This window comes from Mirounga leonina, unplaced genomic scaffold (genome assembly GCF_011800145.1).
Source record: "Mirounga leonina isolate KUSES-001 unplaced genomic scaffold, KU_Mleo_1.0 Mir_200, whole genome shotgun sequence".
Taxonomy (NCBI): Eukaryota; Metazoa; Chordata; class Mammalia; order Carnivora; family Phocidae; genus Mirounga; species Mirounga leonina.
The window spans coordinates 24,944,906-24,972,005 of record NW_023270503.1 but is presented as its reverse complement, the minus strand read 5'-3'; the positions used below and the strand labels follow the sequence as shown (position 1 = coordinate 24,972,005).

Below are 27,100 nucleotides of genomic sequence, written 5' to 3'. Positions count from 1 at the left end.
TCAGTCGTTGGGCGTCTGCCTTCGGCTCAGGTCGATCCCAGCGTCCTGGGATCGAGCCCCGCATCGGGCTCCCTGCTCCGCGGGAAGCCTGCTTCTCCCTCTCCCATTCCCCCTGCTTGTGTTCCTGCTCTCGCTGTGTCTCTCTCTGTCAAATAAATAAAAATCTTAAAAAAACAAAAAAACCCAAAAAACCCAGATTTTGAGAGAGGAGCGAGCACGCGTGAGTGCACGAGAGCGGCAAGGGGCAGAGGGAGAAGCCGACTCCCCACTGAGCAGGGAGCCCTGGGATCAAGAGCTAGGCCAAAGGCATCTGCCTTAACCGAATGAGCCATCCAGGTGCCCCTGAAGGGCAGTTCTGAAGCACAGGATCTTGCAGACTCGAGTAGTAGAAGCCACTCTTGCCCTCCCTTCATATCAGGCCCTACACCCACCTAAAACCAGGTAAGAAACGCCATCTCTCCCATGGATGGACACAGCACAACCAGAGGCCAGGAGCCAAGGAAGAAATGAACAGGCACCCTGCAAAGGGCCTGCACCCCAATGCTCAGTGTGCACTCAGTTCTGATCCTCTCGCTAGTGAAGACCCACCAAGCAGCCAGAAACTTTGGAAGCAGAGAGAAGCAGATAAAGGTTGGTTTTATTAACTGATCTGTGTTACTGCCGAGGCCACTATGTACAGACAAAAGAGAGGGAGTTTTATTTCTTCGTCTCTTCCTCCTTGGACAGGGTCTTGATGATTTCCTCCTTCTTCGCCTGGAGCCGCTCTTCACGGCGCTTGCGAGCCTCCTTGGTCTTAGATCTGCGGGCCTCAGCCTGGTCACTGGATGATAGAAAAGGAAAGATGGGTCAGTTTGAGAACAAATGAGCTGCTGGGGAGACAGAAGAAAGCACCCAGACCTCTCCCTTTGAGCCTAGTCAGCGTAGGAAAGGAGTCACCAGGGCCACCACGAGCTCGGCTTCAACTAAGCCCCAGTCCCCGCCCTGCAATGACGGTAGGTGGTGCGCGCAACAGAGCAGCATGTATTTCTAATGCAACAGCTGTTTTCTGGACAGACTGTGTGCAAGTCACAATTAGGCATTAGCGTATTTTAAAGGTCTTAGAAGAACCCTCATAATAAAGATCAAAGAACCCGTCCCCTGTGACAGAAGCCAATTCCTCAAAAAACTTACGCCAGAAGCTTCTTGCGAGCCTTGTCGGCCTTCAGCTTGTGGATGTGTTCCATGAGAATCCGCTTGTTCTTGAACACGTTCCCCTTCACTTTCAGGTACAGGCTGTGATACCTGCAGGGTAGAAGGCGCAGGGGCTTCGGTCGGTAATGGGGGCAGAGGCTGGCCCGGCATCTGCCCCTCTATGTAAGGTCCCTAAGTACGCAGGGTTCCTCTCCTCTCTATTCTGCAGGGACGGTTTCCCCCAAACCAAGACTTTTTGTGCAATTTCCAGACAGAACAGCTTGCCTGGCAGGTTAAGTTCAATTCTTGGGCTATCCTAATGTTGCACATGGCCGGGGGGTGGGGGAGGAATGGGACGGGACATACAGATGACAATGGAAGAACTTTCTTTGAAAGGCCTAAGACACATGGCTCCCTCCCCCAAGGCCAATGAGACAGACTGTGGGTCTGTGCAGAGAACAAGCTGTCAAAGCACCAAACGGGTCTTAGTGGCCACAAGAAGAGGGTGTGCTTACATGTGGCGGTCGATCTTCTTAGACTCTCGGTATCTTCTGAGCAGCCGGCGCAGAATTCTCATCCTCCTCATCCAGGTTACCTTCTCAGGCATTCGAGCATTGGCAGTACCTTTTCTCTTACCTGCAGGGAAGGGGAGTCAAGCCCCGCTGTTGTGCCTCTGGGTCTCAAGTCAGTCACTAGAGCCAGCTACTTGGTCACAACGACAGCTGCCAGTTTCTTCAACACTTGACAATTCACTCAGTCATGGGCCAAAGGCTTGACCTCATTTTCATAGCATTGTTTTCATTTTACGATGACGACCCTAAGCATTTCTTTCATTTATTCATTTTAAGGAAGCACCAACAAGCCAATTATTCCCCACTTTCTGCAGAATGTGTAGAGGAGAGGGTATGCACCAAGCAGTATGGGAAGCTGGAAGGGGCTTTAAAGGAGCTATGACCTTCATCTCCCTAAATCATCCTAACCCTAGAAAGTGGTTTTAGGATTTACTGGACCACATTTTCAAGTACCCAGTAGAATCCTTGGCACAGTGCAGGTCCTCAATGAATGTGACCTCTTTCTACCAATACCTTCAACTCCAACACTAGCGTCACCTTTGAGCTGCACATGGAGAAAACACATCTAACATCATGGAGTAAGAAAAGGGCTTACGAGGAGACAAAATGGAAAGAAAAAGATCCTGGATATATCCCAGTCTAGACTTAGGCAACTCTAATTTTAAGTCTCAGAGAAAAGGGAAGAACACACTTACCAATGCCCATATGTCTGCCCTTCCGGCGGGCCAAAGTGTTTTTACGGCACCGAGCCCGGGAATGGACAGTCACAGGCTTCCGGATGATCAGCCCATCTTTGATCAGTTTTCGGATCTGCTGACCTGGGAAAACATGATGTTTCTAGTCAGTGAGGTGGGGCCTAGCCCCCAAAATACCAGTCATAACCCAGAGTCCAAAAAGGCCAGGCCAGAGACATCGCTCACATCCCTGGCCCAGTGGTCTCACAATGGTACAAATATTGGAACTTCTGCTTATTTCTCTTTTGTTAAAAAACAAAAAAAAACTTTTGTTCTATTTTTCTAGATGTTTTATAGCACACTCAAATTATATGTATTTGAGGATGTGAGATCAAGAGTGTACAGATATGGCCTGGTCCTTCAGATCCTGTCTCACCTATTAGCTACTGGTCTAAAACAAGATTATGATATTCTGAGCACACATCACAATGCCACAAATTCAAACTGGTTAAGAAATTCCCTGATAGTAGGGCGCCTAGGTGGCTCAGTTAAGCGTCTGCCTTCAGTTCAGATCACGATCCCAGGGTCCTGGGATTGAGCCCCACATCGGGCTCTCTGCTCAGCGAGGTGCCTGCTTCCCCTTCTCCCTCTGCCTGTCGCTCTGCCTACTTGTGCTCTGTCAAATGAATAAATAAAATCTTAAAAAAAAAAAAAAAAGAAATTCCCTGATATTGACCAACATTCTTTGCTTGACCAAACTTTCATCAGCCTCCTGAACCACCGCCTAGGCCCACTTGTGCATGTCCTTGTAAATTCTAGTCTTTTTTTTTTTTTTTTTAAAGATTTTATTTTTATTTATTTGAGAGAGAGAGAATGAGAGACAGAGAGCATGAGAGGGAGGAGGGTCAGAGGGAGAAGCAGACTCCCTGCCGAGCAGGGAGTCCAATGCAGGACTCGATCCCGGGACTCCAGGATCATGACCTGAGCCGAAGGCAGTCGCTTAACCAACTGAGCCACCCAGGCGCCCAATTCTAGTCTTTCTAAGAACCCTGCTTAAGTCAGTTTAAGCACAAGCCCCCACCCTTGATATAAGATCAGGTTCCCCAACCCCCAACATTCCCCAGGTGATGTCTGATCATCCCGGCCTGTCTTTAGCAACAATCCTGTTTGGTCAATCTAGCCAGAATCCACCCCCCCCACAGCCCCTTACCATTAGGGTTTCCTCTTAGTCATCTTCCATCCACTGACCCTCACACCACCCACCTTGGCCATAAATTCCTACTTGCCCATGCTACGTTCAGACTTGAGTGCCATCTCCACCCCCCACTGTAAAATCCCACAGTTGTCCCTACACTTGCAGCAATGGTCCTGAATAAAGCCCGCCTTACTATCTTTAACAAGGATGACTGAACACCTTTTTCTGTAACAATATCACATGGAAGTAATGTGGATATGTTGCTGTCTGCACGACTGACAACTGTTTAACTGCCCTGAATTATATGCCAAGAGGCCTTTCCTAAAGCCCGAGGTCCCAGGTCTTCCCAATCCATCCTTCATCATTTCCTTGGCCATCTCTCCTCTCAGTCCCTGTACTGTCTCCTCATAAATCCTTCACATAGTTATAAAGTAATACCCATGTTAGCAATAATCATTAATACAACACTGGGTTGTTCCATTAACTCCCATCCTGTCATTTTGGTAAATGACAGAGAACCTCTGGTATCTCCTTATTTCTGGGACCCTCCATTTTAGAAGACCCCAGACTATGAGCTTTCCTAGGTTTGCTGAGACTCAAAATCGTGACATCTTTCATCTCATGAAGGATGAGAAAGGAGTAGGGTGAAAAAGATCCCAAGAACTCACGGGAGTTGGCATTGGCGATTTCATTGGTCTCGTTGGGGTCCAACCAGACCTTCTTTTTGCCACAGCGGAGGACACTGGAGGCAAGCCTCTTCTGAAGCCTGAGCATACTGTGACAAACAGAAAACATTATCAAGCCCTGGAAGCCATTCCCCGACAAGACTTGCCTTGCAATCTTTTAATGTTGTGAAACCTAAAGCACGGGAACTGGATGTGTGTAAGCACTCAGGATTTGGGGGGCAACATCCCGCCCCCATATTAAGAATCATTTCTCTAGCAAGACTTTTGCTGTGCATTCCTGCAAGAGCAACTGGCCACCTTGGAATGAGAACAAAGTCCAAGCTATGCCTTAACTTCTCTGCCTCAGTTTTCTCCTCCGGAAAATGAGGTTAAAGGATAAAACTGGGATGAAGAAGGGGCTTCTGCCCTTTCTGGTACCGAGCTCTAAAAACAGGCGTCTAAGAATCCGAGGCCAGAGGGTCTGATTCGCTCGTCTAGTCCTTTGCTTCTTGGGCCCGTCTCCCTCGTCTTATCACAGTAATACACTTACGTTCCGCTAGCCTCAGAGTTTTCTTAGGAACCGTCCACGGGGCGGAAGGCGTTAAAGTGCTAGGGATCGCCCCACTCTCAGCAGTCTGAGGCCCGAGGCCTACGCGAGACCTGTCCTACGTCACATGGAAGCACAGCTCGGCTCCGATCCGGGGCGCCCAGCGAGTAAGGGGGGCCAGAGCCTAGACCCCGCCGCGGCCCTTCCACTGTCCGCGCAAAGGTCGCTCGCGACCCATATGGGGCGCGGGGCCCACCCTTCCCGCGGCCTCGCGTTCTCGGGACGCCACCCCCCCATCCCCGCGAGGCCGGGGCCTGGTGCGCTCCGGCCCTTCCCAAGCTCCGGTACCGGCTGCTTTAGGGCTGCCTCCACCTCATCTCTCCCACCCGGGGCCACGGAAGCAAGCCCTGCCGCCCGCCGGCACGTCGAATCAAGCAAAATCAGAGGCCCGCACGCCCTCACCTCATGGCTGCGGCCGCAGCGCCGAAAGGAAAGAACTGCCCCCGGCCGGGCTCCTCCCATTATCTGCGAAGGGGAGAGCCCACCCCCTGCTCCGCTTTCGCCCGTATTCCCCGCCCGTCCTTGCATCCTCTACCACACTGAGCTTACTCTTACCCTCTGTGAAGACCTAGAGAATAGAAGCCTAATCCCGGGAATCGGTTTTAAACTTAAAAATGTAAAACATAGATCCTTTCGGTGAGGCAAAGTGGTACAGTCCGACTTCCTACTAGGCATGCGCAGCAAGGGTACCTGATCACGTGGGCAGTGGAAGCCGGAAGCCGCGGCTGGACGGCGCAGGCGGCGCGTAGCGTTGCTGGAGTGGCCTACTCTTTGCAGGCGTTCTGGGCTGTCTGGATGATGTTTTCTTAGCGAAAAAATATTAGTGAATGGAGTGAGAGAAGACAACGTGGGGAGATGTCAGTCAGGAGCAACCTTTTATTCACTGTCCCCGTACGTTGGGAACCCCTGCAGCACAGGAGAGATCACCAAACATAGCACTTTATGTTTTTGTGCCCCTGTGGTCTTTAATCTCGTAGCGCTTCAGTTTGCTCCTTTGTAAAGTGTACCTAATCCTAATATTTCTGTCATCCGTTGTGAAAACCACATGAATTAACTTGCAAAAGAGGATATTAAGACAAGCTCCTTGGTGACAGGAACCAGGCTTGTTTGGTTCTCGCTGTAGGCACCACAGGAGGCATGGAGCTTTGCGTGTAGTAAGCATTTGAGAAATAGTGCATTGGCTGACTGAAGGCATAGTTGTGAAAGTTAGAAAAAAAAATGGAATGACAGGGTCATCCATAGTTCTTTTCTCCTGCTCTGAAACACCCAATGCAAAAACCCAAAGAGAATATTCTGGGGTTCAAGAAATCTAGATCTGAGTCCTGGCTCTATCTCCTTGCTTGGCTCTGGCTGAGCACCCATCTCTATCATCTGAACTTTCCTGGTTGCTAAATGGAGCTGAGGAAAGAGAGGAGGGGAAGCAAAGCAAAATTCATGCCACTTTTTCAAGACAACAGGGATAGTGTCATCTTCATTTTACAGCTGAGTGAGGTAGCAGAAATTGAAAATCCAGGTCTTTCTGACTTCAATATCCATGCCTTTTCTGTCATACCAGGCTCCTTGTGCCCAAGGGACAGATCGAAACCCTGTTCAGGGTTGGATCTGTTCATAGCACAGTGCTGATGTGCTTCATTCTTACTCTCCCTCAAAGTAATGTGAGCAGAGAAACAACATAAGCTGGCCATCCACTTGTAGAACCCAGGGTGAGGAGAAGGGGTCAGTGTATTCCACAGTCTCTCCTCTAGCAGGAGACAGCAGGCTGGGCTTTATATTAGGGTAACTGAACCTGGGCAAATCTTGTCCATTCTACTTCTCATCTCCCCTCTTTGAGGAGCAGGGGAAACGGTGGAGAAGTAACAATTCCTCCTGCCATGAGAGACCTTTGTTCAGCGCCTTATAGCATCTCCAAACACCTGAGCAGTCCATCATTTGATTTCATTCTCCCTCATCCTCCTAATAATCCCAGGTGACAAAGACACTACAGTACCGGCAACCCCATTTTACAGAAGTGTAGTGACTTGTCCAGGGCTGAAAGAGCCTGAGCCAAACTGACACCAGAATTGTTGTTGTTGTTTTTAACTTATCTCTATATCCAAGGTGGGGCTCAAACTCACCACCCTGAGATCAAGAGTCACATGCTCTAAGGACTGAGCCAGGCAGGTTCCCCAATACCAGACTTTTTGCCAGACTCCCTAATTCCTTTTCTCTCCATAGGTTGTGGTTGGTGGGATCCAGGCCTTGGGTATTTGTCCCCAAATCAAGGATGAAGGGGGAGCAATTCTAGGTCAAAAGGCACTAGGTCTGATTTTAGCCACTCTCTCAGCTCCACATTTCTTCCTCCTCTTTCCTCTCTCTTCCAAGAAACGGGGACCTTGCCTTCTGGAAGGGCCTGGGGGGATACGAGGGACAAAGGCAGAAGGACTCCTGGTCCCCGGGATTTCTTATTGCTGTCTGTGTTGGGGCTCCCTTTGGACATTCTCATCACCCCAGCCTCAGTCTCAGACAGCCTCCACCTCCGGAGAGCATCGTCCTGTTGCAGGGAGAGGGGCCTTTCCGTTTGGTTCAAGGCAGCCTGAGCCCACACCGGGGAGAAAGGAGTTAAAGCCGGGTCCCAGGATCAACGGGATTGGGAAGTTCCGGCGGCCCAAACTGGAGTGGAACGAGCCGACGCGCGAAGGGAGAGCGGTTTGGGACGGAAGAGGGGGGCGTGCCAAACAGCGCTTCACCTCCATCAGCGCTCTGCCTCCACTGGTAAGCCGCGGCCCCCGCCCCCTGCCCCAAGGCCGGGCTTCACTCCCCCCCCTCCCCGCCCCCCCTCCCGACTCAGACTGGGCCGCCCTCACCCCAGGCCAGTCCCAGGCCGGCGCTCAGCCTCCTCCCGAGCCAGGAGGGGCGTGCCTCCCTCCGGCCGCCCTCCCATTGTCTGTGCGGAGCCCGCGGAGGGGCTGCGAGGGGCGGGGCCGGGGCGGGCGGAGGGAGGGAGGGAGGGCGGAGGGAGGGGCAGGTGGGAGCGGAGGGGGCGGGGGGAGATGCTGAGCCTTCAGGGGCGGAGGAGGAGGCGGCGGCGGCGGCAGAGAGAGCGGGAGGAGGGACGGGAGGCAGGAAGAGGGCACCGAAGGCCGGGCCAGGTGGCTGGAGCGGGTGCCGGCTGCGCCGCGCGGCTCTCGGTTCCGACGGCCTCTCTCATGCGCTGAGGGCGCCCGGCTGGGCCGGGCCGGCAGCCGGAGGGAAGGCTCCTCTCCATGGTCCAGAAGACCAGCATGTCCCGGAGCCCTTACCCACCCTCCCAGGAGATCCCCATGGAGGTCTTCGACCCCAGCCCGCAGGTGAGGTGTGGTGGCCGGGCCCGAGGGCAGGGGGCCGCTGCCGCGGACCTTGTGGGGTCGGCTCGAGGGACGCGGGGAAGAAGGAGTTAGGTGCCCGGCGCGGAGGAGCGAGGGGCGCCTGCGCGCCCCCAGTCCCTGCCGGTTAATGATTGATGGGCGCTTGGCCCGGAGTTGGGCTGCGGTTTGGCGGAGCTGGGAGGGGGCGGTCGGGCCGCCTGTCACCCTCGCCTCGCCTCCCCCGCGTCAGGGTCCCTGCTCCGGGGCTGGAGAGTGGGGGAGCTGGCGGGGCATCCGGGGGTTGAGGGAGGCTCGAGAGCGAGCTCAGGCAAAGGGGGCAACGCAGAGCGCGCTCGGGGGCGCCAGGCCGGGGGTGGGTGGGGCGGGGGTGGCCCTGGGAGATGGCCGAGGCGGTGGTCAGGGCGGTGCCATCAGGCCTTCGGAGCCGCAGACACTGGCCTTTCGAGGGTGGGGAAGGGGCCGGCCCCGGGCTAGGCCCCCATCCTGGCACCTCAGCTACATCCTCATATTGGACCACCTTCCCTCCCCCAACACCCACGTTATCGTTCCTTCTCCACCCCCCTCCCCTCCCCAGCCTTAGAAAACGCCTCCAAAGTTTGGAAAGTTGGATGGATGCCAACTCACTGTCCTGGAGGGGAGGAAGCTGTGTTACCTGGGGGTTGGGGGGTGTCTGCCGCCCCACCCCCAGTCACACTTTTCCGGTGCCGGGTTATCCCCAGGAAGGGGCGTTCTTGGGTGTGGTGCGTGCCCATGGAGTGACCAGCAGGGTCTGGGGTGACTGGTCAGGGTCTAGGGTGGTCGTGCCAAGGGATTTTTCTGGGACAAGGCCATTCTCCAGTCTGGCAATACCCCAAGGCTAGGATACCATTAACTCTTTTCTTGCTGTGACCAGCCTGGAGCAACTGTAACCACCATGAAAATGTGGTTGATGGGCATGTGGGGGGGGGGGTCAGGTTAGACCTAAAAATACCTCCCTTCTCCATCCCAGGCCCCTTGGAGCCTGGGAGGCAGCTGACTGGGGCCTTCCTTTCAGCTGTCCCTTGTCTCTCTGGGTGCCACTCCCTTTTCCTATCCTGGGGTGGTGGTGGTGGTGTGAAAGAGAGTCTGGGGCTCACTGGAGGATCCTCTTAAGTTTGTAGGGATCCTCAATCCTAGAGGTTGGGTATGTGTTTGGTTTGAGAGAAGAGGTTGGGAGGGAGGATTTTTGAAGGGTTCCCAGGTACCTTTCTCTCCTATCTATCCATGCTCCTTCTTGTACTCAGGCCCAAGGAACCAGAGCCCCTAGTCTGATCATGTCTTATCTAGTTTCTTGGGCATAGAAACTCTAGGATGGTAGCTGGGGGCAAGGGCTTGGAGGGCCTGAACCCTCCATCATTCCCTTCCCATGACTCTGGACTGGCCTGGGGCCAAGTGTGTATGTGAGTTAGGGAGGGCAAGGATGAGCCCCTTTGACAGGAGGCCTGGAAATACCTGAATGTGTGGCTGCTCGAGAGGTCAAGCAGTGTCCACTCCACCCAAGCCAGGAACCCAGGCAGTGAGGCTGAGCCGGCCTACCCCAGGGACTTGTGGGGGCTGTGTCCTAGGCTTGTCTTGGGGCAGGGCCAAGGGGCATTTAGATTGATGCAGCCTGGTGGTTACCATGGGGACCGGGCATGGACAGTGGCAGCCAGGGGTTAGAGAGTGGAAGCTTGAGCTCTCTCCCCCTTGGGGAGAGGCGTGACCACTGCGATGATCAAGAAGGGGCTGAGAAACAGTCGTGACAGGGTTGGTGGGTGGGGGCGGTGTTGCTAAATCTGCCCCCATGACACTGGGCTGGGTTGGGGTTAGATGTTTTCTTTCCAAATACAGTTGCATCCGTCCCCCTTAGCCCCCTGCCCAGAAATCTGGTTTTGGGTCTCCAAGAACTGAGAGCTGCCACTCCCCTCCCCACTCTGCGGAAAAATGAAGGCAAGATTCGGGCACGGGAAAAGCCAAGCTGGGCCCAGGTTGGCGATTCCTCTTCACCCTGGGGGCCACAGGCACACTTGGCCCCCCTCTGCTCCAGCTGAGGGGGAAAGGGAGGGGGACTTTCCCCAGCTCTCTCTGCCCCCCTCACACTGCAGGCAGCCTCTCCCTTCCCCGGAGGCCTCTGCAGCCTGCCCAGCATCTTAATTAGCTTTGCTGCCTAATGAGCCTCCAGCTTCTCAGCGCCTCCCTGTTCCCAGCCTCTCTGGCTTGGTTTGGGGGTTTCTGTACGAGCTTTCTAAGGTTCTCTCCCACTGTCCCCCACCCCAAGGCTGTGGTCTGGGCCCCCCCCTCCCCCTCGGGCTGTACCATCTCTGGAAGAAGATGGGGGGTGGGGCTGTTCAGAGCAGGGAATGATACTCCCAAAGCTTGGCTGTTAGCTCTGGGCCTGATGGGATGAGGGTTGGGAACGGCCCTTTCTGATTCCACTCTTGTCCCTTCCTGGCTTCCCCAGGGCAAATACAGCAAGAGGAAAGGGCGGTTCAAAAGGTCGGATGGGAGCACGTCCTCAGATACGACATCCAACAGTTTTGTCCGCCAGGTAATGGGGAGGCTGGGCTGAGAGAAAGGAGGTGGCTGGTTGGTGGAGACCAGCATTGGTTACCTGGGTCTGAGGCTTTTCTCCAGGCACCCTCCTCCATGTCATTTGTCACCTGCCTGGAACCACCCCATCACCCTCACCCCCATGACCTCTCCTGCACACACTGTCAGCCTGCACCCACTGCCTCAGCCCCCGCCCTGCCCCTCCCCCAGCCCCAGGCACCAGCCCCTGCTGCCTGCCTGCGTCATCTCATTCAGGGACAGCCTGGCCTGCCTCCTCCTAGCTTGCTTCGGGCTGTCACCCACTCCCCCTGCCGGCTGTCTGCTTCCACGTCCTCCCCCAGAACCTGTGACAGCGTGGGGTAGACGCAGAGCCTAAGAGATGAGGAGCCAGGTCCTTTGGGTCCCTGGAGCCCTGGTGAGGTATGGTGAGGAAACGCCTCCTCCCATCTAGCTGACTGCTCTTGAATACGCAGAGAGAAAGTGTGTTGGAGGGGGCTAGGGCGGGAGGGCATTGGTTTTAGAGAGGAGGGTAGCCCAGCACCCCTGGCTGAAGGAGGCTGGATAGCTTTCTGGGGTCTTCTTTTCTCAGTCAGGAAGATGCCATTCTCATCTCTGTTCTCACTCCCAACCCCTGGCCATCTCGGGCTCAGGGAGGGGCAGCCAGAGAGGCATGTGGTTGCTATGGCTACAGAGCATCTCAACAAAACCTGGTACCCAAAAAAGGCGAGAGAGGCTTGGGATCAGACAAGGAAAGGGAGTATGTTGAAAGAGGAAATGGGCAGGGCATAAGAGAGCAGAGGACAGTAGGGAGGTCAGCCCCTGCACCCCCTTGGGCTGGAGAGAGAGGGTGGTGCCAGGCAGACCCACCGCAGATTGTGGAGTCAGGCCCTTTCTGCCTCTTCTGTCTCCACAACACTTGGCACATGTGAGCCCAGGCCTGACTTGAGAGGGTCAGACAAGCAGCCCTTCATCCCAGCATCTTCTAAGCACACAGACAGACGGGAAGTCCTTTCTTCAGTCTTTTCCTCATCCCTCCTGTTGCAGGACTCAGCCAGGGCCAGGGCCAGGGATAGGAGGAATGACGCTGTGCTCGGGGGTAACTCCTCTTGACAGAAGAGTCTTGGTTCCTTCAGTGTTTGCCACTCCAGAGGATCAGACCCCAGCCTCCAGTCCATCCTCCTCTCAGCTCCCTAGCTCTGACCCCCAGTAGGTGGCAGGGAGTAGGGGAGCAGGCCTTGCCACATCTCTGAGCTAAATATACCCTAGCAGTTTGCACATGTAGCAACTCTGCTTGTAACCTGAGCGCCCTGGGGGAACGGGCAGTTTGGGCCACCCCCTAGGCCTGCAGGGCCAGGCACTGAGGGCGCCGGGATGGAGGCGCCCAGCCGGACCCTCGTAGTGGTGAGCCAGGGATGGGGTGGGAGTCGGGGTGGGTGGGAGCAGCCCCAGTGGGAAAGCTGATGGGGGGGCCTCACTCTAGCCTGTCTCCTTGCCTCCTCGCTGTTTCCCCGCTCTTGCCATTTCTGATATGTCTATGTGCGTGCATGTCTGTGTGTGCGCGCGTGTGTGCGTACACACGTCTGTAAGGATCAGTAAATGCCTCTCTGCCACTCTGTCTCTGGGTCTGTTTCTCGGGCTCTCTGGGGCATCTGTCTCCTTGATCCTTAGTGCTCTCATCAGGAGGGGTGGAGAGTGGTAGATCAGCTGGTTTTTTTCACTCTCCTTCCCTTTTGTTTCTTTTCCAGCCTCCATTAGTGACCCCACTCCCACCCCAATCTTGCCCCTTCATGAGTCTCCTACTTTTGTGATTTGGCTGGGAAAGGAGTGGGCAACCTCACTAGCTAATGACAGGACCCTCTGGGGGAGGTGGGACTGTGTTTTCTCTCTTTCCTAGGTCCCCTGGGCATTCCTGGCCAAGTGACCCTTTCATGGCCTCAGGAAAGAACCCCGACACGTGTGTCGTCCTGCTCTTCCTCCAGTACCACCTGCCCCTGTCCCAGCATCACCACATTTGTGTAGTCACACAAATGCACACCTCCTGGCTCCTGCCCTCATGTGCCGCACATGGTCAGGGACACTCACACCTAGGGTGCCCCCCTGCCTGTGCTCAGGTGCATCTATATGCATTCAGTCGTGCATATCCAGCACATACCGTAGAACACAGCCTCCTAAATGCACTTGAAGTTGCACATCCAAGCACGCCTGTGAATAAGCATGTTCATTGACACTTTGGGCCTCACTCATGCGCCTGCATCCCTGAGGGAGTTCCTTGTGCTCTGGGATGGTCCGTGTGGTCAAGGCCAGCTTCCTGGCATAGCCAGACTTCTGGGCCTGCCTAGACCCTAGCAGCCAGCAGCCATAGAAATAAAGAGAGAGGCCTGCCCCATGTTCTGCTCTTCACTTGCCTCTTTTGCCTACACTACCCTAGAAATCTTAGGGTCTCGTTTTGGATCTTATGAGAGGCTGAGGGTTGGGTTTCCTCTGATTCTGGCCAGGGAAATAGGATTCTATCTCCCCTCACCTTTGAGCAGAAGATAGCAAAATTTTTGGTGGCCCCATCCTGCAGAGCGGGCTGCCCACTGCCAATTTTGCAGAGAGCTCAGGCCTATGTTGGTGGCTACTGGCCCTGGAAGGACTCTGGGCTTCTCCCGAGTCTATCTCAGCTGGTACGGTGCTGGGGGCAGGGGAGGGAAGGAGGAACAGGGAGTGGAGACCGTTCCCTGGCACTCCTCCCCTGCGCTGTGCCCCTATCAGGTTCCCACCCCTCCCTGGGCCCCAAGCAGCTGTTGTCGTGGGACTTGCTTTAACCCCCTGCTCGCTGCTGTCGCCCTTCCTAGGGCCACACTTTTCCCAGGGGCCTGCCAATCTCAGTCCCTGGCTTCTCTCATCTCATACCACCTTTTCCTAGCCCTTGTGGCATCACGCTGGGCTGGCTGGGGCTTGAGGCATTCATGACGGGTGGCCCCTCTGTGCCTCCCGAGGCCCAGGAACCAGGAGGCAGTGCGGGCCCTGAGCCGGCCCGGTCCGTTTTCAGGGCTCGGCGGAGTCCTACACCAGCCGGCCATCTGACTCTGACGTGTCTCTGGAGGAGGACCGGGAAGCCCTAAGGAAGGAGGCAGAGCGCCAGGCATTGGCCCAGCTCGAGAAAGCCAAGGTGAGAAATATGGAGTCAGGGGGCTGTGCTGGCTCTGTTTTCCCACCCCCAGGCCTTAGGGATGGCCTGAACAGACCAAGGGCCAAGTCTTGGCCCAGCCACTTTTCAGCTGGTGTACCCCAGGGCCTCGATGTGCCTCTGCCTTAAAGCTGTAAAATGTGGGCCATACTACTTGCCTTCTCATACAGGATAATAAGTGCTAAGTAGTGTTGCCGCACATAGTAGGAACTTGAGACTCCCCCCTTTTTTCTGGACTCAAACATCCCGGGCTGACCCCGATTAGCTGTGTGATCTCAAGTGAGCCGCTTAACCTTTCTGAACTTTAGTCTCCTCATTCATTAAGATGAAGGTAGTAGGGGCGCCTGGGCGGCTCAGTCGTTAAGCGTCTGCCTTCGGCTCAGGTCATGATCCCAGGGTCCTGGGATCGAGTCCCACATCGGACTCCCTGCTCAGCGGGAAGCCTGCTTCTCCCTCTCCCACTCCCCCTGCTTGTGTTCCCTCTCTCGCTGTGTCTCTCTCTGTCAAATAAATAAATAAAATCTTAAAAAAAAAAAAAAAAAGATGAAGATAATAATAGTAGTTAACTTTTTTATTTTTTAAGATTTTATTTTATTTTGTTTTAAGTAATCTTTACACCCAGTGTGGGGCCCGAACTTCCAACCCCGAGATCAAGAGTCCTCCACTGACTGAGCCAGCCAGGCGCCCCTAGTAGTTGACTTTTTAAGGTTTTTGTGGTGAATAAATGAGGTAATGCTTGTAAAACATGTTAACACGGCCTGGCACAGTAAACCATAGCTTTGGTTGTTATTATTATTATTGTTGTTGCTGTTATCATTAGTAATACTCTTTCTGGATGTCATTCCAGGCTAATACTTACCATCCCCAGTGGCCCCCTTCATCCTGAGAAGGCTGAATTCTATTTTTTTTTCAATTGTGAAATTTAATGTACATACAGGAAAACCACTTACACAATTCAGTATACTTTTCAATGATCAACACAACAAACCTCCACATCATCCCCATCCCACTGCGGTACGTCGTGGCTTAACCCTCTGGTTGTCATTCTCCCTGTGCACCTCTAGACCAAGCCCGTGGCATTTGCTGTGCGAACAAATGTCGGCTACAACCCATCTCCCGGGGATGAGGTGCCAGTGCAGGGACTGGCCATCACCTTCGAGCCCAAGGACTTCCTGCACATCAAAGAGGTGGAGAGAGCATCTGGTGTCTGGAAGGAGGGCAGGGTAGTGGGTGCCAGGAGAAGGGCAGCTGGAGTTCTAGCGGAAAAAGACTTCTGAGCCAAGCAGAGCTCGGCTGAATCTGCTGTGTGATCTTAGACAAAGCTCTTCCCCTCTCTGAGCCTCTAATTTTCATTGGTAAAATGGGGTGGTGATGCCAAGGTCCCACGGATGTCGAGAGGGTTGTGATGAGATTTGTTAAGTAGGGTGGGAGTGTGCAGGCACATGTGGGTGTCAGCATTCGCCCCTCTCCCTGCCTTTCCAGGGTGGGGTGGGCACATGGTGGGACAGGGATGTGTGGGGGGTGCGGTGGTCCATGGCCCAAGGGGCTACAGGTCACGGAGTTGTTCTAAGGATTGGGTGCTGTGCTCAGAGGCTAGAGCCAGGGACCAGCTCTTCAGAGGTGCCACCCCCTGGGGAGGCGTCGCAGGTCCCAGGGGGGTTTCTTCATAGGGTGGCTGCTGGCTTGCCCCTCCAATCTCCCTCTTGGTCTCTCCCACCCCACCTGATGTTGCTGTTTGCAGAAATATAATAACGACTGGTGGATCGGGCGACTGGTGAAGGAGGGCTGTGAGGTTGGCTTTATCCCCAGCCCTGTCAAACTGGACAGCCTGCGCCTCCTGCAGGAACAGAAGCTGCGCCAGAACCGCCTCAGCTCCAGGTGTCTAGCTGGGGACCGGGAGGGGGCCGTCCAGCTGGGACTAGGCCGCAAGGGTTGACCCATTGCCCCGAGGGCATAGCCGCGTACAGCGTCACCCGTGGGGCTGGAGAATCTCCAGGGTGGGGGGGCAGGCAGCATAGGAGAGAACAAGCTTCCCCCACCCTCACGCCCACCCCTCTGCTCACAGCTCCGTTTGTCTCTCTGCCCACACAGCAAATCAGGTGACAACTCCAGCTCCAGCCTAGGAGACGTGGTGACTGGCACCCGCCGCCCCACGCCCCCTGCCAGTGGTAAGAGCTGCTACCACCTTAGGGAATGGCGGGGGTGGGGTGGGGGAGCTCCTGGGGGGGGTGGTCTCTGCACTGCCTGTCCCCTCCTTTCCCTGCAGTAGGGGGCGCCCCAGCCCTGAGTCCTCCAAACACACCCAGCGGTACCCCCTCCGTGAAGAGTAGGATGCCCCCCAAGCTGGGCCCGTCAGCGCCCGTTCTCCTGTGTCTCTCCTTCCTGTTTCTTTGGTAGCTCCATCTCTCTGCCTGACTCCCCTGCCCCGACCCCATTCATTTCTCCTAGCTCTGTTCCATTCACCTCTTCTTCTTTCTTTTCTCCCCACCCCATCCCTGCCTTCTGTACTTGTGTCTCCATGTCCATCCCACCCCTCCCCACCTCGCCTCCCTCCTGTCTCCTGACTGCGGTCCAGGTAATGAGATGACTAACTTAGCCTTTGAACTAGACCCCCTAGAGCTAGAGGACGAGGAGGCAGAGCTCGGGGAGCAGAGCGGCTCTGCCAAGACTAGCTTTAGCAGTGTTACCACCCCGCCACCCCATGGCAAACGCATCCCCTTCTTCAAGAAGGTAATTCTTGCTGGGTTCTGGCCAGAGGGCAGGGGGTCAGGGCCCGGCTCTTGGGCAGGGGGAGGGGCCGAATCGGATTCAGACGCAGTGCCAGCCCAATTCTGTGGGGAGCAGGGCCTCCTGCCAAGGAGCAGGGAGGGCGGCATGGCACCAGGAGCGGGCGCGTCCAGCTCCACGCACCACCCCGCTCCGGCCCACCCCCAGGAAGGGATGTTTCTTGCAGTCAAAGCACCCCTTCCCTTGGAAGGCTGTGCCCCTTGCCCCACCACCCCCGGAAGCAGGAGCTGGTGGTAACGAAACTGGGATATTCCATGTTTGCCCTGCACCCCAGCATGGGATGGGGAGAGCGGAATGGTGAACCCTTCTTGGTCTTTTTTGGACTCCGTGGGGCTAGGGTGGGCATGTGGGGGTCTACTGGCTGCACAGCAGGACAGTTTAAGGAACCCTTCAAATGGGCAGGTTGGACTGCACTAGAGGCAGGAGATGGGCACCAAATTAGGGGCTGTCACCCTTTCCAGAACTTTCCCAAGACCCAGAAAGGGGAAGGGTAGGTGGGAATATTCACAAGTCCACTGGACTGTCAGTCCTTCTCCCAGCCCTGATCTAGGGCCATCTCTGGCTCCCTCTTGGCATGGGGTCCCGTCCCCTCTCTCTGGCTCTGTCTGTCACTAACACGCATGCCCTGTTATCTCTCCTCGTCTGCCCGCTCTCCCTCCCTCTCTTGTCCTGGCTCCTTCCTTGCCTTCTGCCCCTGCCTGGGTGCCCTCCCCTCTCTCCCCCGCCTCCCTACTCTTGGCAATCTCTGGACCCAGCCAAACAGAAGCAGAAGTCGGTGAGTATCACAGCTTTCTGTGTCCCCCTCCCCACCCCCTGGGATGAGCTGGTGGGACCTTCTAACACCCATTCTCGTGCCCTCTCTACCCACCCCCCATTTCCCTCACCCTTCCTGGTTCTCCTTGGCCATCCCTCCCCATCCCCACCCCCATCCCCCACATCTGGGTTCTGGGAGCAGGGGGAGGAAAGAATGCATGGGGGAGCCTGGAGGCTGGGGAAGAGGGGCTAATGCCATCTCCACTCTGGGGTTTCCCCTCCCTGCTTCCCCCTCAGACAGAGCATGTGCCCCCCTATGACGTGGTACCTTCCATGAGGCCCATCATCCTGGTGGGACCATCGCTCAAGGGCTATGAGGTAGGAGCCCCTAGAGGAGTATGGACCCAGAGGGGCCCAGATCTCTAGAGAGATGCTACAGAAAGTTTCAGACCCCAGGGAGATCCCCTGGAAGGGCCCAGATTCCCAGGGTATCTCCCCAGAGGGCTACAGACCTTCGGAGAAGCCCCCAGAGGGGCCTGACCCACAGGGAGACTCACTCAGAAGGGTGCAGTCCCCTTCCCCCAAGACACCCCCAAGAAGGTTCCTCCCAGAGAATCCACCTAGAAGAACCTTTGGAATCAGAGACCCCATCAGAGGCTCCTCAGACCTAGAAGGAACCCCCCCACCTCCCCCAGGGGGCCATTTACCTCAGGAATTAAAGAAGAAAATGGAATGTGAGGGTGTAAATACTCGGCAGCCCACCCTTCCTGAGTGGCTTTAAACACCTCACTCCCCCCCCAACACACCCCCTAATCTCAGGTTACAGACATGATGCAGAAAGCTTTATTTGACTTCCTGAAGCATCGATTTGATGGCAGGTAAGACCCTGGGAGCTGGCTTCCCAACCCCATTGTGGTCCTGGGCTGCTGGGAATGGGCAGGGTGGGCTTGAATGCTGATCCTGGGCCTCCTTGTACTGAGGGCTAGGAGGCAGGCCTGGAGCCTGGGGAGTGAGCAGGGCATTCAAGCCCACCCTGATCCCTCACTCCCCTTGCCCCATCCCTCAGGATCTCCATCACTCGTGTGACGGCAGACATTTCCCTGGCTAAGCGCTCAGTCCTCAACAACCCCAGCAAACACATCATCATTGAGCGCTCCAACACACGCTCCAGCTTGGGTAAGCCCACCCTGCGACGTGGGGCGGTGGGGGGGTGCATCTCCAGAGGGTTGGATTGTCCATTGCCTCTTGGGGAGGCCCCCCTACATTCCCCCTTCCCCATAACTCCGTGTCCCCCAGCTGAGGTTCAGAGCGAGATCGAGCGAATCTTTGAGCTGGCCCGGACCCTTCAGTTGGTTGCTCTGGATGCTGACACCATCAACCACCCAGCCCAGCTCTCTAAGACCTCACTGGCCCCCATCATTGTTTACATCAAGATCACCTCTCCAAAGGTAGGTGAAAGAGCCTGACCCTCGTGGGGACAGGAGTGCTCTGGGGTTGGGTGGCCTGTATTTCAATCCCAGCAACTGCTTATTAACTGTGTGACCGAATCTCCCCGAGCCTTATTTTCCTCCTTTGTAAAACTCCATCAAATGGACATTGTGAAAATCGAACCTAATGTGAATGCTTAGCACTTAGCAAAGCGTCTGGTATAATGTGCCTCATCATGTATTAGCTAGTATAAGTATCATTATAGTGTCATGCAGGCCAGCCCCCTGTCTCCGCTCTGGTTGACCTCCCATCCTTGATCCAGAAAACTGAAAGAATTCTGTGCTTTTTCTCCGCAGTGTCACCCAACTACTTGGCAGTTGGGAGGTCTTTTCTGTCATTTGATTTTGTCACTTTTTGCTGCACTGTCCTCGCTTGGACCTTGATAGAAATGAATTGGTAGGAAGGCTGATTTACTTCTTGTTCGTATTGCGGCTCTGTGAGATTCCCCTCCTAGACGTTAGCGGGGGTTTGAGAAACATGGAAGGAGAGTTTAGGTGAAGGATTTGAAGTAAGAAAACAGCATTGGGTTCAACCCTTTGCTCTGGTTGACTTATTCATTCATTCATACACTCACTTTTGTTGTTTGTTTGGTTGTTGTTCTGTTATTGAGCTTGGGATCTCTGGAGGATTTATTTAGCCTCCGTGCCTCAATTTCTTCACCTATGAAATGGGAATTGAAATCTCTCCCTTGTTATTGTTGAGGGGATTTGAGGTGATGATAGAAAGAGCCCTGAGTTCTGTCTGATTCATGACTGACAACCAAGGGTGGTAATTGTTCCCATTTTATGAAGACACCCTATGAGCGGAGCACCCAGGCACCCCAACCTTTCTGAGCCCTAAGTTTCTAATGAGCGGAAAGGGGAGGATAGGATTGAAGTCCTTCCTGGGGTGGTTGAAAGGATCTAATGAGATAATGGATACAAAAACACTCCGTGAGCTGGCAAGTAACCAATCCTTCCATTTCTCCCAGGAGCACTGACCAAGGTGAAGGGTGGGGACTCTGGAGCCAGGGCGCCCAGAGTTAATGAACCAACACTGTACTCCCAGCTCTGTGCTCCTTTGGCAAAGTCCCCTAATGTCTCTGTGCCCGTGTCCTCACCTGCAAAACAGAGATCCTCACATGGTGGTTGTGAGGATGACATAGGTGGATTAACCATGCAAGGTGCCCAGGACCTACTAAGCACTATATCTATTCTTTTTTTTTTTTTAGATTTTTGTTTTGAAACAATTCCAAATCTAGACAAGAGTTGCCGGAAGAGTACCAAGAACTGCCATTCTTTGAATGCCCTTCACTAAGATTCAGTAATTTTTTAACAGCTTTATTGAGATAATTCACACACCATTCAATTCAGCCATTTAAAGTATATTATTTCGTTTTCTCCAGATTCACTAATTTTGAACGTTTTGCCACATTTTATCTTTAGGTATGTGTTATGTATATGTGAATATATTTTTTTTCTGAATTACTTGAGAGTAGGTTGTAGATACCATGTCTTTATTCCTAAATATTTCAATGTGTATTTCTTAAGAACCGAGGACATTAATCTACATAACCACAGTACAGTTGCCAAATTCAAGAAATATTTTAGTCCTTCATTTTTCTTTTTTAATTTATTTTTTATTTTTATTTACTTATTTTTTTATAAAGATTTTATTTATTTTTCTGACAGAGAGAGACACAGCGAGAGAGGGAGCACAAGCAGGGGGAGTGGGAGAGGGAGAAAGAGAAGCAGGCTTCCCGCTGAGCAGGGAGCCCGATGTGGGGCTCGATCCCAGGACCCTGGGATCATGACCTGAGCCGAAGGCAGACGCTTAACGACTGAGCCACCCAGGCGCCCCGTCCTTCATTTTTCAATTGTCCCAATAATGCCCTTTATGGCAATTTCTCCCTCAACCCAGGATCACGTGTTACATTTAGTTGCTTTATCTCTCTCTCTTTTTTTTTTAAGAGTTTATTTATTTGACAGAGCACAAGCTGAGGGAGAGAGAGGGAGAAGCAGGCTCCCTGCTGAGCAGGGACTCCAATGTGGGACTCGATCCCAGGACCCTGGGATCATGACCTGGGCTGAAGGCAGCTGCTTAACCTTCTGAGCCCCCCCAGGCACCTCTCCCTTTCACATTCTTTTTTTTTTTTTTTTTTTAAAGATTTTTATTTATTTATTTGACAGAGACACAGCAAGAGAGGGAACACAAGCAGGGGGAGTGGGAGAGGGAGAAGCAGGCTTCCCGCCAAGCAGGGAGCCCAATGCGGGGCTCGATCCCAGCACTCTGGGATCAAGACCTGAGCCGAAGGCAGACACTTAACGACTGAGCCCCCCAGGCGCCCCTCTCTTTCACATTCTTAAACTGGAACAGTTCCCCAGCCTTTCTTGGATTTTTACGACACTGACGTTTTTGAAGAGTACAGACCACCGACTTTGTAGACTGTTCCTCAGTGTGGGTTTGCTTGATGTTTCCTTGTGATGAGGCTTAGGTTTTGCATTTTGGTGCAATGTGTCTCTCCGAGCGTGTTGCATCAAGAGGCACGAGGTGTCTGCTGTGTCATTGGTGACATTAACTTTGATCATTTCGTTAAGGTCATGGCTTTCTGGTTAGCTGTTACTACTGTTATCATGATTGCTGTGGAGATGAGAATAATAATAGTGGCTACCTCATGAGATTATTGTCAGGACTAAATGGACTGATCATATGGAAAGCACAGACCAGTGCCTGTTCGCAGCAAGTGTCCCGTCAAAGATGGCTGCTGCCGTTCCCATGGGGATGCCACCTGGAGAATGAAGCCTGTAAAGTGACAGGGATCAGGAAGGCGAATCACTGCCTTTCAGATAGCCCCTTCCCAGGAGAGCCTGGCATGAGACCCGGGAGAGAGCCTGAGCACTGTGTAAGGAGGGACACAGGGCTGGCGAGGTCATTTCTGACGAGGTGGCCAGGGCTGAGAATCATCCAACATCCACCCCCGCCCCCCCCCCCCCAGGTCCCCCTGCCCCTGTCCTGACACGCTAGCTCCACCCAGGACCTGCTTCTCTGATTTGGTGCATTGCGAGATCCCTCTAGCTCTGCTTCTCTCGCCCCAAACTAGGTACTTCAGAGGCTCATCAAGTCCCGAGGGAAGTCTCAGTCCAAACACCTCAATGTCCAAATAGCGGCCTCCGAGAAGCTGGCGCAGTGTCCCCCCGTGAGTGCTCAGACCCTGGGAAAGGGGAGATATTTGGGTTCTCCTGTTTCCTCTGGCCTGCATGAGAGACAGAGCGACCAGGAGCACCAGGGTGGGGTCTATAGGTACGAACTGGTCTCCCTGGAAAAGAGCGCCGGACAGGCAGTCAGAGACCGCGTTCGAGCCCCGGAAGCCCCCCACTTATCTGTGGGGTCAAGCCGGGGTTGCCTTATATCCAGGATGAGAGAGTTGGACTGTCTGGGTGCCAAGACCTCTTGTAGTTCTGCCAGTGTATGTTTCTGAGAGTCCTCCTCTTCCTGGACACCCAGAGGTTTCTTTTTAACTTTGTCCTTCAACCCTTTGACTCCACCCACTGCACCCAGGCCACACCCTCACCCCCTCGGTCACGCCCGGCTCATCCCAGCCCCGCCCCTAAACCCGCCTCCGCAGGAAATGTTTGACATCATCCTGGACGAGAACCAATTGGAGGACGCCTGCGAGCACTTGGCCGAATACTTGGAAGCCTATTGGAAGGCCACACACCCGCCCAGCAGCACTCCGCCCAATCCGCTGCTGAACCGTACCATGGCTACTGCCGCTCTGGCCGCCAGCCCTGCCCCTGTCTCCAACCTCCAGGTACAGGTGCTCACCTCACTCAGGAGAAATCTCAGCTTCTGGGGCGGGCTGGAGGCCTCTCAGCGGGCCAGGTCGGTGCCCCAGCAGCAGGAGCACGCCATGTAGGTGTCCCACCCATCACCCCTCCTGCCCAAGGCTCGACCTGGAGCGCAGGGAACATGGGGAAGGAAGGGAAGAGCCTTATTTTGTAAAATATGTGGTGAGTGGCAGCTTCTGGTGTCTGTGGTTTTTGATGGGATTGGGGCTGGCTGGTGGTGCCTCCCTGGGCCTGGTCCCATAGGACTACAGCTGCTGCCCTAGGGGCTTTTGGATATGAGGCCTGATTGGGGCCTTATTAAATAGATAGGAGATGAGGAGGAAAACATAAGGAAGACTGATATTTTCATTCACTGGACTTCACACCCACTTAGGTTTTATTTTTTAAATTTATTTATTTATTTTAGATTTTAATTATTTATTTGAGAGAGAGAGAATGAGAGAGAGCACATGCGAGGGGGGAGGGTCAGAGGGAGAAGCAGATTCCCTGCCGAGCAGGGAGCCCGATGCGGGACTCGATCCAGGGACTCCAGGATCATGACCCGAGCCGAAGGCAGTCGCCCAACCAACTGAGCCACCCAGGCGCCCCTAAATTTATTTTTTTAAAGTAATCTCTACACCCAGTGTGGAGTTGGATCTCGTGGCCGAGAGATCAAGAGTTGCATGCTCTGCCGACTGAGCCAGCCAGGAGCCCCCACACCCATTTTAGACCCAGCAGAGCAAGGGCCATCAACCCCAGGCAGTTCCCACAGAGCAGGGCCATTAAGCCCAGAGAGACTGTCCCTTCTCTCAGAGCCCTAATCCCAGGAGTTTCCTCAGAGGGGACCCAGAATGAAGCATCTTCTCTGAGTTGATGCCCTACCTTCCATCCTTCTCCCAGTGAAACAGCTTCCAGGAAAGGTCCTCCTGTGGGTGCCCTGCCCTGGCTGGACCTCCTCCCCTGGATGCTGCTTCCCATCTCTAGGCTCACACCATTAAGTATTTGGTTCTAGATTAGAGCCAGAAGAGAGCCATGAAATCATTCTAAGAACATTGCTTTTCAAATTTGTTTTCAGTAACAGAGCTCATTTGTTCATTGAAACTTCTAAGGAAGCTCAGTATATAAAGTGGCCCTGCTCTGCTCAGAGGGAGCCGGGGGCTTGGCTTCCGTTTCACCTCTACAGGGACCCCTGAAGCACTTTGTGCCCTTCCCGCCACCTTGGGTCTCCAGGGAACAGCTTGGAAATTGCTGGTCTAATCCCCATCATACCACCGCAGAGAAACTGGGACATAGAGAGGAGAGTCATTTGCTCAGGGTCACACAGCTTGAAGTGGCAAGGGATGGGACTAGAACCCAGGCCTTCTTGCACCCCACCCAGCCGCCTCCATGGTGGCATGAGCATCAGATCACCTTTCTGTGGCATTTGGTGCTGAGGATGTTGGGCCACCTCATTGTCTCTGGGGGAGGGGTGGGGAGTGTGTATGGAGTGGGGTGGAGACCCATCAGCTTTCCCCAGGCTGCTGCTTTCGTTTTTTGCTGGGGCCGGGGGAGGAATCCTATCATCCCTGGAGACTTTGTCATCTGACCAGGGAACGGATGGGGGAGGTGTGGGGCTCTGGAAGCCTGTGATTAGGGTCTGGTTTGGGCTGAAGGAACTGGGGTTAGTGAGCTCAAGCTGAAATCCCCTTAGTATATTTGGAAAACTGGGGCAGTGACTAACCCAATCAACCACTAATGAGTGGCGATGCTAATGAGCTGTTAATGATGATTTAGCCCAAGACAGATTAATGACGTGCATTGAGGAAGCAATGACTAATTATTCGTGGGCTCTCTACCATGGTTACCGGAAGAGTTCATGCCTCCTCCTGTCTTACGAAGGTTGGGTGCCTCCTGTCCCAATAGAGGAGCAAATGCCCTGAGGTCTGTCCTCTGGCTGGGCTGCCCATCCCCTAGAGCCAGCACCCACCTCCTTTAGCCAGGCTGGGTGTCTTGGTGCCATCACTAACCTGCCTTGCTTTGTTGTGTCTCTCTCACCCCTGCCTGATCTGCATGGTGTGTGCTGTCCGTCTGCTAACCAGGGACCCTACCTTGCTTCCGGGGACCAGTCGTTGGAACGGGCCACCGGGGAGCACGCCAGCGTGCACGAGTACCCCGGGGAGCTGGGCCAGCCCCCGGGCCTTTACCCCAGCAGCCACCCACCAGGCCGGGCGGGCACCCTGCGGGCACTGTCTCGCCAAGACACGTTTGATGCCGACACCCCTGGCAACCGAAACTCTGCCTACACGGAGCTGGGAGACTCATGTGTGGACATGGAAACTGACCCTTCAGAGGGGCCAGGGTTCGGAGACCCTGCAGGGGGCAGCACCCCATCGGCCCGGCAGGGATCCTGGGAGGATGAGGAAGAAGACTATGAAGAGGAGCTGACCGACAACCGGAACCGTGGCCGGAATAAGGCCCGCTACTGCGCAGAGGGTGGGGGTCCAGTTTTGGGGCGCAACAAGAATGAGCTGGAAGGCTGGGGGCGAGGTGTCTACATCCGCTGAGAAGCAGGGGCCACACAGTGGCCCAGGGGAGGGGAGGGACCGAGGGGCTCACCACAGGGGTGTATCTTTCCTCCAGGGGGGCGCTGTCTCCCTCTCAGATGCCTTCGCTGGATGTTTGGGGTTTCTTTGGTGGTAGCATCCCAGCGCCTGGGATTCCCTTAAAGCCCAGCTGTAGGTTTTCACTTACTGCTGTGGATGGATGGGGGGATGCCCACCTTCCTGCAGTGTCCCTTTTCCCCCACCTCAGGGGGCTCCCTCTGCTCACTCCCAGAGAAAAGGTGCACTTCCTTAACTCTTTCTACTTGGGGCTCTAAATAAGGGTCCTAAATGGGGTAGCCCCTTTTTTCCCCAACCTGGAGTATTTGGGAAGGGTAAGGGGGCTTCTATAGACTCCTTCCCGTGAGGGCTCTCTTCCCTGAACCCCAGACCCAGGTTCTTTCACCATGCCCACCCCTCTCCCAGCTTCCTGGCAGCATTGTCTGGTGGGTGAAAGGTATAGAATGGAAGCCCCATGGGGAACTTGTCTTGGGAGGGGTCTGGGTAGAGAGCGGCAGGCATCAAATGTAGTGCCCTCTGCCGGACCCGGACCCCTGAGGAGCGGGCAGCCGGAGACCCTGCTACCCACCCCACCACTTCCATGCCTCAGCCTCTACCTGCGCCAGGAATGAGCTTTGCCTACAACCTCCCTTGCCTACTGCCATCAGAAAAGGGGGCCCCTCTGCGTCTGAGCCCCCCACCCCGTTTCACCTGGGTGTGGCACCCATGGAACATTCTAGTCCGCCTCATTTTGAAACCAAAAAAACTGCTCCTTCACTTTCGCCCGGAGGCCCCAGGGGAGAGGCCCTGTGGGTTGGTGCCCAAGAGGTAATCGCTGCCCCAGGGGTCACCTCGGGGCCTCGGATCTCCCCTGGGGGGCTTGGCTGCTGCTGGTCTTGCTCTGCATTTGCCTCTTGTGATCCTGTCCTTACCCCACGTCCACTTCCCCCCAGGAGATGCCTTGGTACCCCCTCTGGCCCCTCCAGTGGTCCTCGGCCTAGCATCCCTACAGCCCCTCAGCCCTGCCCCTCCCCAGCACGCAGTGGGGCCAGAGAGAGCCGACTGTGCCAACGAGGACTGGGCCCTGCCCGGCTGCCCTCCTCGGGGATGGGCGCCTCATCCCTGTCTCGCCACCTGTGCCGGTGTGGTCCCCCCCCCCCCCCAACGTGGGGTGGGGTGTAGCTTCCACTCACTGGTTAGAAGACACCACTGCCCAGTGTCCCTCCCCTCCCTCCCTGTCTGGTGTCCTGTGCCCCCATCTGTCTGTCTGTCCGTCTGTACTCCCCTAGAAGTATTTGGTCACATATAAAACCGCCGTCCTGTCCTTTGCAGCTGCCTCCCGAGCCTGCTTCTTCGTTCCTGCCACGCGGTCAGCCTGGGCAGATGGGAGCTGCCGCCACGCAGGGGAGTGTGAAGGGGCGGGCACGGGGACAAGCCGTGCCCCAAGCCCTGGATTGACCAGGACAGACGGGGCTTTGTTTGGCGGCTCTCTGAGGCCTCACGGTCCTGTGTGGCCAGTTTCAGCTGCTGCTTCCCATTCAGTCCCAAGCCTTACCCGTTTCCCCACAAGCAGAGCCAGAAAAGAATGGGAAGCTGAGGTGGAGAAGTGGGGTGTCGCAGGCATGATTCCGTGGGTGAGATCCAGCTTTTCTGCTCCGGGGGCCTTGGCTGCTGCCCAGCACCTCCTGAGGGTGACCGAGTTCCCTCTGGCTCCCTCCTCCACTGATGGCCCTGCTAACCA

General features: G+C 54.8%; 2 protein-coding genes across 5 annotated transcripts; one reads left to right on the top strand and one right to left on the bottom strand.

Moving 5' to 3' along the window:
- Positions 1-617: 617 nt before the first annotated feature.
- RPL19 (ribosomal protein L19) lies at positions 618-5,391 on the bottom strand. Its single transcript, XM_035027006.1, has 6 exons — positions 5,286-5,391; positions 4,280-4,386; positions 2,438-2,560; positions 1,686-1,806; positions 1,171-1,281; positions 618-820 (listed from the first exon to the last, which is right to left on the bottom strand). The coding sequence occupies exons 1-6, from the start codon at positions 5,288-5,290 to the stop codon at positions 697-699; spliced, it is 591 nt and encodes a 196-aa protein (XP_034882897.1). The 5' UTR covers positions 5,291-5,391; the 3' UTR covers positions 618-696.
- Positions 5,392-7,941: 2,550 nt separating this feature from the next.
- Positions 7,942-25,338, top strand: CACNB1 (calcium voltage-gated channel auxiliary subunit beta 1). Of its 4 annotated transcripts, XM_035027004.1 has the most exons (14): positions 7,942-8,209; positions 10,686-10,772; positions 13,809-13,928; positions 15,011-15,133; positions 15,688-15,824; positions 16,038-16,114; positions 17,489-17,508; positions 17,784-17,864; positions 18,306-18,364; positions 18,553-18,662; positions 18,783-18,934; positions 22,054-22,149; positions 22,579-22,764; positions 24,859-25,338. In XM_035027004.1, the coding sequence occupies exons 1-14, from the start codon at positions 8,126-8,128 to the stop codon at positions 25,321-25,323; spliced, it is 1,797 nt and encodes a 598-aa protein (XP_034882895.1). In that variant the 5' UTR covers positions 7,942-8,125; the 3' UTR covers positions 25,324-25,338. The 4 variants fall into 4 exon arrangements, with proteins under 4 accessions (XP_034882895.1, XP_034882892.1, XP_034882893.1 ...); XM_035027001.1 differs by lacking the exons at positions 17,489-17,508; positions 24,859-25,338 and adding an exon at positions 16,522-16,676 and having other exon boundaries at positions 7,944-8,209; positions 22,579-22,973; XM_035027002.1 differs by lacking the exons at positions 17,489-17,508; positions 17,784-17,864; positions 24,859-25,338 and adding an exon at positions 16,522-16,676 and having other exon boundaries at positions 7,944-8,209; positions 22,579-22,973.
- The last annotated feature ends 1,762 nt before the right edge of the window (positions 25,339-27,100 follow it).

Bases quoted from the DNA above. Each gene is read 5' to 3' on its own strand.
- RPL19 (XM_035027006.1), bottom strand. The intron at 2,561-4,279 runs GTGAGTTCTTGG...ATGTTTTCCCAG, and splicing joins AATCGCCAATGCCAACTCCC to GTCAGCAGATCCGAAAACTG. The intron at 821-1,170 runs GTAAGTTTTTTG...TCTATCATCCAG, and splicing joins GCTCGCAAGAAGCTTCTGGC to TGACCAGGCTGAGGCCCGCA.
- CACNB1 (XM_035027004.1), top strand. From the start codon at position 8,126: ATGGTCCAGAAGACCAGCATGTCCCGGAGCCCTTACCCACCCTCCCAG. The intron at 10,773-13,808 runs GTAATGGGGAGG...GTCCGTTTTCAG, and splicing joins CCAACAGTTTTGTCCGCCAG to GGCTCGGCGGAGTCCTACAC. The intron at 17,509-17,783 runs GTGAGTATCACA...CTTCCCCCTCAG, and splicing joins CCAAACAGAAGCAGAAGTCG to ACAGAGCATGTGCCCCCCTA.